Raw genomic sequence first — 14105 nt, 5'->3', positions numbered from 1 at the left:
GATAGGTTATAATGCCTAAGGAAAGCATGAATTTGGTTTGGAGATTCTTTTCCAATTGAAAAGTCTCCTATCTTGAAACATCTACACAAAAAGGTTCCTTTATGCATTCTTGGCTCTAAATACTCCTTATTTACCATGAATAGCTACCACATAAATTCAATAATTGTAAGCCTAGGAGGGATATACTTTGGCAATACATGAGGTGGTTGGGGACATAGAAAACTCTCATAAGAGAAAAGGTTTGGAACAAGAAGATATCACCCCAATTGTGATCTAATCTCTTCAGTTCAGGCAAGAAGGTTATTCTTAATAGACTTTTCAAAATTTCAAGGGCCCTAAAGAAGCTAGGGTCTAACATTTTCATTACTACTGCACTGAAATTATCGAAAAAAGAAATAGAATCAGAGTAATGGTAGTATCTATCCTATACTCGTGTCCATAGTTGTACTGACAGCTCTCCATTCTCATCAGATGTCTGACCAATAAAATCTAGATTGATGTATCCAACATTTTTGTATAAGATAAGATGCATCAACAATGACTAATGGTGGAATCTGAAATTCCCTAGTTCTCCTTTATGTGATGATTCAATGTGTCCTTGCATCTTCTCAATGATGTAGCCCACATAATCATAGAAAGAATCTATCACATCTTGGGCTATAATGTATATTGATCCATACATCATATCAGAGCCATCACTGTCCACCACTTTGTGGACCCCATACACATTTTTCTAAAAGTAATTTTTGAATTTTCCCACATGCATCATTTTATCTACTTTCTTAGGAAAATCCCCTACCTTTTTGAGGTCCATAGGGATATGATGTAGCACGGCTTTTCCAGTGTAAGCATTCATATTTTTTTCAAAATTTCCTTCAAGATCTTATATATCAATTTGGACACTCATTTGTCCTTCCAGTCGAAAAGCTTCAATGAATGAAGCATAGTCTTGTGTATACATAATATTCCCATCATGCCTGTGGAATGATTTGGTTGTTGGATTGTAATATTTGATTAGGGCTTTCCCCATTTGAATCAACATCCACACATACCTTTGGGAACAATAGCTTTGCCAGGTTTCTTCTCCACAAGTTGCAGATAAGGATCTTCTCAAACCCATTGTTGTAAAATTATTTGAATAACTCATATCCATTGACACTAGGGAAAATTGTATCCCTACATAACGTGTATGGGTCTCTGAAATCATGATCATTTGCAGAGATGGCATTCAATGACTCAAGGAATATCTTCATCCACTCATCTGTATATTTGTTCAGCTTTCTCTGTCGAGTTTTTCTTCCTTTAGAGGTTGATGTTTCTATAACCTCCATGTCTTTAGCTTGAATCTCTTCCACCCCCTTCTCTGACATTTTGACTACAAATAAAATCTAGATGCTCTGCAACTAGAAATTGAAAAACTCTATAACTTTAATCTGAAAGCTCTACAACTTCTCAAATTCCTTGCGCTTTGTAAATGGTAGCTTGTTTCAATCTAGTAACTTTCTTTTATGTCTTGCCTACTTCATCAACTGCTTTGTTGCATTGATTTCCTATATGTACGAGCGTTAATTATCATTTTTTTGTCACCTCATGGAGCGTCTACTTGATTACCCAACTAAACACTTTATTGTACCCTTTTAAAATCTCATTGGTCGAAACCTTTTTGTCATTTTCTAGCTCAGAGAAAACAAAAACACTTTTTCATTTTATATTTAGGGCTTGCAATCTTATACCTTCTATTTGAGATTCAAACCCTTCATAACCCCGTAGACAAGAATAATGACCTTTACGATCTTACGCTCAATCCCTTTTCATATCAACAGTGCCCTTTTATCTCACCTTACGGCTTTACGTTCACCAGTTTATCATAAGATTAGAAACATTATTTACAATTTTGTTTTCAAACTGCAAACTTACGCTTGGCAGTCTACAACCATCTTCGTAACATCGGCAATGTGTATTTGAACCTTTATGATCTTAACCTTCAATAGTACCCATAGCATCGGGGCTTCTTTCCTACTACCTTACGATCTCATGCTAATAGCTACACAAGTCTCCATCGTAACCTCGAGATCATTCTTCTAATTGTTTTCTTAACCTTCTGAAAATACGCTAATTATTATTTTTGTTTATCGTAACCTCAGAGGCTCTAACATTGGCTTTTCTTTAGTCTTACGACCATACGCTTGACTCTTCATTGTGGCATCGTGACCCCTCCACTTTTTTCCTTTGAACTTATGCTTTGCCTTATCTCGTAGCTACGAAAGTCTTTGTATCTTACCTTTACGATCTTATGATCTTCAATTTCTCGTATCCCTGGAAGACTTTATTGACATGTGTTCAATTTTGTTATGCTTATGCACTAGGCCCCACATCGTAAGATCGTAACACCATATAACTTTAAAACTTTACACCTTACGATCTCCCACTTCTGATCTTTGCATATGGTCAGGGGTCCATAGAAAAGTTTTTATGCTTCTACATTGCTCCCTTCATCGTAAGATCGTAACACCTGTTAACCTTCATAAGAACACTTAAGATGACCTACTGCCATCATGAGTATAAGATTAGAACCCATGTAGGATACTTCTACGCCTTTATGCTTGTGTTAGATATCATAACATCGGGAGACCCAATAGCTATCACTTACGATCCTATGCTAAACCTTGTTTCGTAACATTGGGAGATTGGAAACCCTAGACTTACAACTCCACACTAAAGACTTTGATCATAAGATCATAAAGAGAAAAAGAAAGCTTGAAAATCGAATGTGATCTCCCGCTAGACACAAAACCTAGGGTAAAAATCAACTCGATCATGGAATAAGAAAAGAGTCAGTGATAAGGTATAGGACACAATTCTTAGAGCAATTGCATGATCCTAGGTTAGGGATTTTTTTTTTAATGGACTAGGGCATAAACCTGACAAGTTAGGGTTTTTATGGAAAACTTGACAACAATATCTAAGAAACCCTAGTTGCACAAAACTCTTCATAACATTTTCACAATATACTTTCAAAAAATTTAGTGTAGTGAAAATATGGGCTAACAAAGAGGGTTTCCTATAAATTCAAGAATGTAATATGTATTCAAGGCCGATATTTTGATGCAATAAAGTATGTTATTGATGCTCTCATTCTATGTGTAGTGTTTCTCGCTATAGGGTGTCTTTCCTTTTTATATTATATGTTCATGAATAGTGATGGAGCCAATAGTCTTATTTTGTTTTAATGCTCATGTGATTATTTAGTTTTGGTGTTTGTCATATTTAGTAGCATAATTCCTCTATTGAAATGAATTAGAGAAAGGATCACTTTGTCGCTTTGCATAGCAATATGTCTTGTGTGTGTGCACTTTTTGTGGCTGCATGATTTGATGAATCGTGAAATACTATATGATTTTCATTAGTTCCCTCAATGATTGCATCGGTGGAGTTTAGGACGCATTGCTCCTAATTTCATTGGTTTCCTTCTTGATCCTTTTGAAAATTTAATTCACTGACGAATTGCTAGTATGACTTATGTCCTTTTAGGAATTTTATTTTTAGCAATTTATTTTAATTTCTTGTTGCCTCATCCTAGTAATTTTCCTTTTGAATGCTTGGTTAGAATAGGAATTCATTTAGTTGCATGGTTAGAAATTTTGCATTAATCATAAAATCTAAAAAATCAATGTGTGTGTGTGTGTGCGCGCACGTGTGTGTGAGTTGATTTGTGGTCACATTTTTTCTAAGTTTTACAGAGTTTACAAAACCAACAAAGGCCTCCTTGTGAACATAATTATCTTCAATTGCATTATCCAATTAGTTGAAAAATAATCATCTAGAACCTTGGATTTTGTTATTTGATCAACTTTTCAAGATAGAGATTCATAAGAATTTTTGTCGTTGTCATTGTGCAAAATGATTGCTCAACACTATCCAAGTTGCTCCTCCTTCTTGAAACCCCCCTAAGAGAAATACTATTGACTTCCCTAAGTTGAAGAAAGGGCAAAAAAGACCCAAGACAACTGATACCCCCCCTTGGATTCCCTGGTGTCTAGTTCTTAGTTGGATGTTGCTAAAAAGGTGAAATTTGAGAAAGGTGAACCTTCCAAAGCTACTTAAAAGCCTAAGTATGAACCCAAAGAGCACCTTGTGGACTCAAAGGTTGAAGAGGAAATGCCTCGTAGATCCTCTAGAATTGTTAATAAATCTAGGATGAATGAGAAAGCGGAGAGGGAAAATTATGGTTTGGAAAATGAAGCCACTAAGTTCCATGGCAAGACAAGTACTCATAATAGCAACACATCTACCCATATCTCTGCCAACATAAAAATCAAAGACATCATATAAACCCTTGAAATTCATGAAGTTTAAGGCAAGGAGGTATCTCCTTAAGATTTTCAATATAGAGTTCGTCAATAGATTTTCATCTATTTTTCTACTATTAATATGTTGTTGTTCTTGAACTATAATTTTGTTATAGTTAAATCAGCCACTTATGGAGTGCTTATAAAAACAACATTGAATTCTTATTATTCTCTAACGTCTAATCTTCTATTTTTCCTTCACCATTATATAACTCGTAATATTTGGGTCTTGAGTGAAATCGAATGGAAGATTATTCTCAAAGAGGGCATTATTCCGGAGGTATCCTACCCTTCCATGAACAAACGGGTTGATTGGTGCAAGTAAATAATACAAATATCTATGTTAAACAAAAACAAAAAGCAAGTTGTGGTTTCTGATCAAAGCCTGTAGGTAATCCCATATTCACACGAAAATGAGTTAAGTAGAGATGGCAACAAATTGGTACGGACTCCAGTCGCACTGTAAAGGGCGTCATTTTTCAGAATAACCTGAAATTGCGCAAGGCTCATGTGAGAAACGCTGAAACGCTGTAGTACGGGACGGTGCACATGCACTCCGAGCTCTATGGGATGCGCTCCTACGTCTGTGGAGTGGATCTCAGACTTTCACGTTTTGAAATCAGGTGCTGCAAATATACCTACTGCGACAAACACTGGGCAAGTTGCCATCCTACGGCTATGTACGTGAGCCTCCCTTCACTCTCCTCATTAATTGCTCGCCGCACTCATTGCATATTCTCTCTACATCCTCAGTATTAAATTCAATAGGCACCTATTATATGAATCTGCTTATATATAGCTTTAAAAACTTATGGTAGATTGTGAGGAACGATCCACAATGTTAACCAAATTATATTCAGTTTTTAAATTGGAAATTATTTTAATGGGTATTATTTGTAGTTTTGAATATCTATATGGATTATAGAATATGAATCACAATGTCAAGAGATCAAATTAAGATATTCTAAATTAGTCTTTTATATTGTAAAATATTATCTTTAATTTAAGGAGGTTCGACTATACAAAATTAGGAAATATTTTGATTATAGGATAGTTAAAGTGTTAATACTAAACTAATACTTGTAAAACATTCTTTTTTTATTTATAGAAGTAGCAAATATTTTCATATTGGCTGTTATTATATACAGAATTTTGATATTGACAATTGTTCAAATTTTATGATTCATCACCATTAAAAGAAATAGAAACTCTAAACTCATTATAATTTTTTTTTAAAAAGTTTTTAAGGGGTAAACGCTTTGCCCTGGAGCTATGAACCAATGAGGCCACAACCAGGACCTTGATGACAAGATAACAATTCAACATCTTAACCATCACAATATGCTGCTATTGGCTTAATTCATTATAATATTATTTGAATAAATACACTTCAATTTTTTAAAATAAAATTATAAAAATAATTGCCTTTAGTTTAACTATGTGAAATTTGTTTTGTATCGGTATTTTGAATCATAGATTGTCATTACTTATTAAAAAAAACAATGAAAATCAACTTTAAATATACAAATTTTCTTTTATATCAATATCAATATTTTACACTATCCCTCAATAATTTATTATAAAAAATAAGACATCCACTTAAATCTTGTATAAACAAAATATTTTAAAATAATAATAAATTTTGTCATTTACAAATCAGAAATAAACATACTCATTTAAATCGTCCATAAACAAACCATTTTCAAAAAGATAATCAGTTTACACATTACATATTTTTCCCATTCCTCTTAATTCTCTGTTTATTTATAGATCATAAACTATAAATTATTGATTAAAAGAAACATATTTTATCAAGCTATTGTTGCTTCACTTGAGCTGAAAACTCGGAGCATCCATTGAACATACTGACTGAAAACTTCTAATACTTCAAAAAAAAAAAAAAACTTGAATGACTTGCAAAAGAAAATGCGTCCTTGATAGATTAAGTCACCGTGCCATTTCCTTGACTAATACAAGCCACAGAGAAAAATAAACATCATCAGAAGGACTCATCCCATGCAATAATGGCGCTCATCACACACAAAATGCAATAGAATCTGATACAGTCATGAAAGAGATCAGATGATCTGAATATATCCGTGCATCCATTAATTCCTTGCAGAATGCTAGACTGCTTACATATAAGACATACTACAACAAATTTCAACCCATAACTACCATATTCTACACACACACATATATAATTTTACTCCTCCTTCTTATTCATCAAGACTGTCGCAACGACAGACAGACAAAAGAGGGTCGAAGCAGACGACGGCTGCCGGTAAAACCCAGAACGTCAGCCGGTCACTCAGCCTTGCCCTCGGGCAACTTCTCACACTCCCCGTCTTTCCTCTCCTCCTCGTCACCGGCAGCGCCGGTCTTAGCCGCCGGAGCCTCCTCGGCTTTTGGCGGCGGATGAGCTGCGCCGCCGCCGCCGAGGGAGCCGTCAATACAAGTGGAGCATTTATTCTCCACCCACCCTTCAAAATCGTATTCTCCGTCGCCAGTCATGTGCCTTCCGCCGCATATCCTCGCCACCGCCCCCGCCAACACGCCCAAAATAGTAATCGCCGCCAAAACCACCACCAGCATTCCAATGGAGCCGCCAGAATGCCCTCCGCCGCCGCCGCCGGCGGGCCTGGGATCGATTGTTGTTTGCTGCGGCACTGGCGGCGCCTCCATTGTCCACCATGGCCTTGACATTTCCCCCACCACACAAAAAAGTCCCCCACCGCAACAACTCCTAGTGCCGCCACCACCACCAACACCTTCTTATTAACATTCCCCCATATCTCTCATCTACCTTTCATGGATTCAAGAAGAAATGACACAAATGATGAAATGGGGGAGTTGCAAAACAAGAATATTAACACCTTATGATTAACACTCCCTCATCTGCCCTTCATATATTCAAGAACAAATGACTGAGTTATTGAAATGGGGGAGTAGAAAAACTGTAAATGTACCGTGATGGGAAGACTAAGAGAGTGTTTTGGGGCAGTTTACCAGGGAGTGAAGAAGAAAAAGGGGCAGTTTTGTTTTTCCCTTTGGGGCGGGGATATATATCGGTGGACGCCAATCATAATTATATTATTACCATCTTTATGACGTTCCTGATTCTTGCCATTGTGCCATGAACGGCGCGCGCCACTTTTTCGAGACTTTTTCATGGGTTTCGAGTGTGGTACGGCGGTGTGTCAAAAGTGGAATGAGCGGCCATGACTCGTGAGGTAATGTTATCCTTTGGGAAATTATTAAAATAGATTGAGCCATGCGGATTGGGGCTTAAAATGGGGTATGGGGGTTGTACAATAATAGAGTCCTACCTGGTTGTAAGGGTGAGGTTGGATGAGAGGTTTATGAAATAGGGGTGGATCTCTTTTGACGTTCTTAGAGTGTTGGTGGTGAAAGGGGGCTTTGTTTACTATGAATGACACTTAGATTGGTGTTTATCTATACAATGCCCCACCATGTGCAAACATGACCTAACAAGTTGAACTCCTTGTATGCTAAGAATTTTCACATTTTTGAAATCTGTATTTTTTATTTCATGTCTAAGTTAAATGTTTAGAAGTTATTTCGTTGTGCGAGAAGAGTTGTCTTTTTTTATGGATCATAAGGAAAAGGGATCAGTAGTGGCTATAGCTAACTTCGATCACTTAATTGAAGTAACAAGCTATATCGAGTAGTGATTATTTTCCTTAGTCTTAAAGCTACAGTTTTGGCTTCTAGACAATAACGATGCACTCTATAGGAGATGTTATATGCGGAAGTGTCGAAAAATTGTAAAAAAGTGATCACTAATACAAGATCCATATTGCACCAATAACTGCTCACTCAGATAATCACAAATCACCAATACTTGTGGACGAGTATCCCAGTAGTGATTCACAAATTTCCATTAGTGGTACACAAATGGGCTAATCATGAATCAATAAACCCAGAAAATGATCACTATTGGTATCTAAATGATCCACTACTAGTGATTTTGTCATGTGAAAATGAGTGAGTGGTAATTGGACCCCAAGCGATAATTAGACCCTTTCCCCTACTATGATTTGAAATGTTGATTTAGAAATCATCTTTGCTTCTTTAGTTCTATATTATTCTATGATAGATTATAGAGTATGATTCCATTATTTAAAAAAATGTTAATACAAAAGTCAAAACAATCTAATCTCAAAGTAGTCACAATCAATGTTATGAATAGTGGAGATGAAATATCATTAACTATTTATACAATTATACTTAAAAGGGAAAAGACTAGTGGGAAAAAAGAAGAAGATGACAAATAGTTGGTTTATTATCTTGATTCCAACTTTTTTTTATTTAACCTTATGATAAATTAAGGATCAAGTTTCATATAAATCACCTAATTACCATCAAATTATATTTTCCATAGATAGTTTCACTATTACAATGGCAACTTTAATTGTCTTGTGTTTTATAGTATATAAAGATTCTTATGATTTTTGAAGTGTCCTCATTCAATGTAAGAATGAGTGATTTTTAATTGAGATGTTTCAATTTAATCAGGAAATACTTTTAATTTTATTTTAATCAATCAAAAAATGAGAGTACCTCCCTCTCCCCAACCCTTCGCATATACATAGATTTAGTAAAAGTGTTGTATCCTAAAAGAGACGACAAATGCAAAAGGGTCAAAAAATGGTTTTAAAAAAGTGTCAACCAATACAAGATCTTTATTACACCAATAACCACTCACTCAAATCACCATAGATCACCAGTACCCATGGACGAATGTTGTAGCAGTGTTTCACAAATCTCTAGTAGCAGTGCACAAATGGGCCAATCATGAATAAAAAAAAGTTAAAATCTGATAAAGTATAATGGTATATAAATGATCCACTATTGGTGATTTTATTGTGTGAAAATAAGTGAATGGTTATTGGAGCTTGAACAATAAACCATTTCCCCTATTGCAATTTAGAATGTTGATGTAGAAATCATCTTCACTTCTTTAGTTCTATATTATTCTATGCTATACCATAAAGTGCAATTTCATAAAAATAAATTTTAAAAAAGCTATTTATATACAAGTATGCAAATAAGCTAATCTAAAATTGATAATGACCAATGTCATATATAATAGAAATCAAATATGGTTGATTATTTATACAATTATACTTCAAGAAAAATGGGTTGTCAAAAAAAAAAAAAAAATGGTATCTGATAAAGAGTTGTTTTCTTATCTTTATTCCAACATTGTCTTTTTTAGCCTTATAAGAAACTAAGGAACAAGTTTCATTCAAATCACCTAATTACCATCAAATTATATTTTGTTTGCATAGCATCACTGTAACAAAGGCAAGTTTCTAATTGTGCTTGAGTTTCATTATATAAATGGACACTTATGATTTTTAAAGAGTCCATATCTAATACAAGGATAAGTAATTTCCAATTGAGACATTTCAACTTAATCAAGATATAATTATTTTTTAAAATTTGAATCAATCAAAAGATGGGAGTATGTCACATACATATACATATAAATATACATTTACATGTACATGTAAGTGCACATGAACATGTACATACATAACTAATGCATAGATAAATATATGCATGTATTATATATAAATATTTACAGCCCACGTGTATGGAATAAAACATAAATGAAAACCTTTTCTCATAGATTAGCACAAATATGATAAAATGTCATGATAAGAGATGATAAGGTATCATTCTTATGGATCTTTTACAAGAGTACAAATTTGAACAACATAATATTACAAATATCCAAGGTGAATAAAAGTTTATGTCAAGACTACTTAATATAAAAATTTTGGTGTGATTGCATTGTCTTTTCAAAGACGTGTATAACTCTTTTCAGACCATCATTGTCTATTTGGATCAAAGATGCTTGACTAATTTATCTCAAAGGCATGAGAAATCAATAGAAATCAACCTTAAAACAAACATTTGGATATACCACTTCCAACTCCTCATTTTTTATTATAGTTTTTAATCTTACAGGTCTAATAGGGGAAGTACACCAACAACCATTATAGCTACAACAACCATTATAGCTACTTCGTGCACCCACAAAACCTAAACTATATATTGAATTTTGACATTTTCTTTGTTTATCTTCATATGCAACTTAACCACTCAAAAAAAAAAGTTCGTTGGTAGTAGTGATTCTCCTTATAAAATTTGTGGAAGGGCAAAAAATTGGTCATTTCAAAGTGTCACATGATACTTACTTAAAGATGCCCAATAACGATGCACTACAACCACCTCAAAAGTTGTCAATGCTTATACACAAATGTTTCAATAATCCTTTGAAAATTGCTAATACTAATACAAAAATGTTCTAGTGGTGGTTCAGAAACATCAATTACTCGAAGGTACAAGTAAATGAACATTGATACATGATATATTTATTAATAGACTTTTAGTTGTCACCATATTTTTAATTCCTTAAATTAGTAACTGAGAAGTGAGATGCAAGTAACATCAATACACTTGAAATATGAACATTTGTTCTTAGCTCACATTAATACCATTATCATCTCTCACACCATATTTGGAAAATACAAAAAACTCCCATAAGCAAATCTCATTGTTAACTTACATTCAAGCTTCTATTTCAGTAAACTAAGCACACTAGATTTTCAAACCCAAATACCAAATTAAAGTGAAGAAAAACAGATGAGCGTGCCCCAAAATGAGTGGTCGTCACAATGTGATAAGGCGATCTCTTTGATCTTTGAACAACTGGTGGGTGGCAGATTGCAGGGTTTTGTTTGTATTGAGGGCATCCAACATCCCTCCAGTCAAACAGTGGAATATAGGGATTAAAAATAAGTGTGCATTTGCATGGGCACTCAGGACGAGATTTCTGTCCTTTGTTTTACCTCATCAAAATATTCCATTTCTTTTGTCTCACAGGAATCCCTGCTTGTTTCACATTCCGATGCATTTTAATACACCGGTTAGGTGGGACATCTGCGAGTATATTAGGTGTGATCCCTATTTTAATTTAAGCCTTTATTCTTGGGTGAATGTCTGTACCCATCTTAATTCATATTCAAATCATCTCAACTTAACCTTATTCTCTTGGGTCAGATGGCTGCCATGGATTCCTGCCATGGGATGTTGATAGTGGAGATGGCTTTTGTCTTTTGTGTGCTTCATTTACTACAAGTCAAGAGGGATAAGAGGACCCTGGTTTTGTAATTATGCAATGGGGTTTTCAATAAATTGTCTAGGCCTAGTGCATTTGAAAAATGGTTTTGTATGCCAAATTAGGTAAAATGAAATATGGGAATGAATAGAAAAGGATAAAATATGATGTCAAAGTTACAAGGTTAAGAGTATGGTGATTATTTATTCACTTATTAGTTTGGCACTTTTGGTATTATCTAGTATTTTATCAATAAGTAGTTATTCTTTGAAGTGTTATAGCATCCTTAGTTTTGTTATAAGTTAACATGGGCAAAGCAAGTTGTGAAATTTTTTGACTAAGATAGTATTTGACCATAATCTATGTCGTTTAGAAGATACGTCAAAGGGAAGTCAACATACAAAGGTAGGGATTTATTAGTATGGCTTTTGAAATATTGCTATGAACTATTCTCATGTTTTCTTATTTAGTTGAATAGTATAAAACAAGCATAAGTCCAAGGATTTTTGCTAAGTAGTGTCATTACCACATTGTAAGGTGCATCACCCCCAATGAACAACATTTGCATATGAGTAGTTATGGGAGCTACTTTGTGTAGACACTAAAAAATGACCAATTATTCTAAATATGACAATTTTACTAGGGGCATTCGTGGTGCCAGCGTGGGCTTTCATATTCAATTGTAATACTTTACGAAGACTATTCTAACGTAGCACTTTGCGAAGACCCGGGATAAGATGACTCAACTTGATTATTTAATCAATTTGTGTCATTCTAATTATTCTAAATGAAAAAAACATTATTTCTCATTAATTTTATAATTAAATAACTTTAATTATTGAGCACCTAATCAATATTTTATCGATTATTCATATATAATACAATAGATGTTATTTAATTATTAACATTTAATACTTATTTAGTAAATAAGTATTAATAAAATTTAATTAAATATTAAATTAAATATTAAATTAAATATTAAAATTTAATAAAATTTAATTGAATATTAAATATTATTAAACATTAATATTTAATTATTAATGTTATTTACCCTGATGTGCTGGACCTATCACTATGGCAATATATGCATGTGGATTGGACTAATGTAGTGAGCTCTCGCTGCAACTATCAATAGAACCCCATGTGTTTGAATCTATTGAAGCACTATTGTTGGTGTCACTATCAGTTTCCACATGGTATAATACGAGGAGAGGATTAGAGGACAAGCTTGGTGAACTTTCCTCAAAGTGTACATCCTTCTCCACAAAGATCTGATGGGTCTCTGGATCCAATAGTCTGTATGCCTTCACACCATCTTCATAACCAATGAAAGTACAAGGCTGAGGTGACCGTGCCTTGCATCCCCTGGAAGATATCTTTGCCCATGCAGGACAACTAAAGACTCTGAAGTGTGTCACAATAGGTTTTCTACTGCACCATGCCTCAAAAGGAGTCTTGCCATCTAAGGCTAGATGAGGAGACCGATTAAGAATGTAAGTGGTGCTATTGATTGCTTCGACTTCAGGTGGTGGATCTAGAGACTTGGCTTTTATCATGCAGCTTACCATAGATTTGAGAGTGCGGATCCTCAATGCTGCAACATCTGTCTTATGTAGACTGAATGCTAGTGGATTTTGAAGATCAATTCCCTCAAGTTTGAAAAAGTCTTTTAGTCTTCTATTCACATACATGCTTCCATTGTCCATTCAGAGAACTTTGATGGCTTTCCTCAAATTCTGTTCAACATGAGTCTTGAAGGCTAGAAACTTGTCCAACACTTCATTCTTATGATGAAGAAAGTAGACCCAAGTGTATCTTGAAAAGTCATCAACGAAAGTAAGTATATAGTGACCCTGGCTAACTGGTGTCACTACAAAAGGTCTTGTTAATACCATGTGAACCATCTGTAGAACAACTGGTGCTCGTGAAGACTTCCCTTTCTGTAACTTCCACTCTAGATGCATATCCACTAAATCTGTTGAACATTCACCATGGGAAAAGTTGATTTGGGGTAGACCTTTGACCATTGTGTTTGTGCAAAGTTGTTGAAGGTAGTGGAAGGCAAGATGACCATATTGCTCATGCCATAATTGCATTATTGAATTGGATTGAGATAACAAGGCCTTTGAAGGAGAGTTGGGCACACAATGAGAGAAATAATACAACTTTTTTTCATGAGTCACTTTCCCCACTACAACCAAGGAGTCATCTTTAAGACTATGCACCTGTACTGAGTCTAGAAGGAACTCAACTCTATGTTCATCTTCGAGGTGAGTCATTTGGTAAATCAAGAGGAGATTAGAACTTAGGTTTGGAACATAGAGAACATCTTGAAACTCTCCATTTTCCATCTCCATGTTTCCTTTTCCTTCAACTTCCATTTGGGTATCATCTCCTATGAAGATGTGTCATACCTTTGACTACTTCATTGAAGAAAAATCCTCCTTTGAAGAACCCATGTGATAGGAGGCACTTGAGTCAAGTATCCATTCCTTTGAAGAGTTTGAATTTTCCATGAGTGCTTGCCCTTTGCCCTTTGAATATGAAGAAGACCCTTTATCCTTATAAGCATTAGGGAATGGAACATTATGTTTCTTCATGAT

The 14105-nt window shown here is 34.6% G+C and overlaps 1 protein-coding gene across 1 annotated transcript; it reads right to left on the bottom strand.

The window, feature by feature from the left end:
• Positions 1-6432: 6432 nt before the first annotated feature.
• Positions 6433-7594, bottom strand: LOC149562644 (uncharacterized). Its single transcript, XM_089823904.1, has one exon. It carries the CDS (start codon positions 7053-7055, stop codon positions 6657-6659), a length of 399 nt encoding a protein of 132 aa, XP_089680030.1. The 5' UTR covers positions 7056-7594; the 3' UTR covers positions 6433-6656.
• Positions 7595-14105: the final 6511 nt, after the last annotated feature.

Source organism: Cupressus sempervirens, chromosome 4 (genome assembly GCF_028749045.1).
Source record: "Cupressus sempervirens isolate cs-2001-9-10 chromosome 4, ASM2874904v1, whole genome shotgun sequence".
Classification (NCBI taxonomy): domain Eukaryota; kingdom Viridiplantae; phylum Streptophyta; class Pinopsida; order Cupressales; family Cupressaceae; genus Cupressus; species Cupressus sempervirens.
Note: the sequence above shows the minus strand (reverse complement) of the source record. Positions and strands in the feature narration are given on the sequence as shown.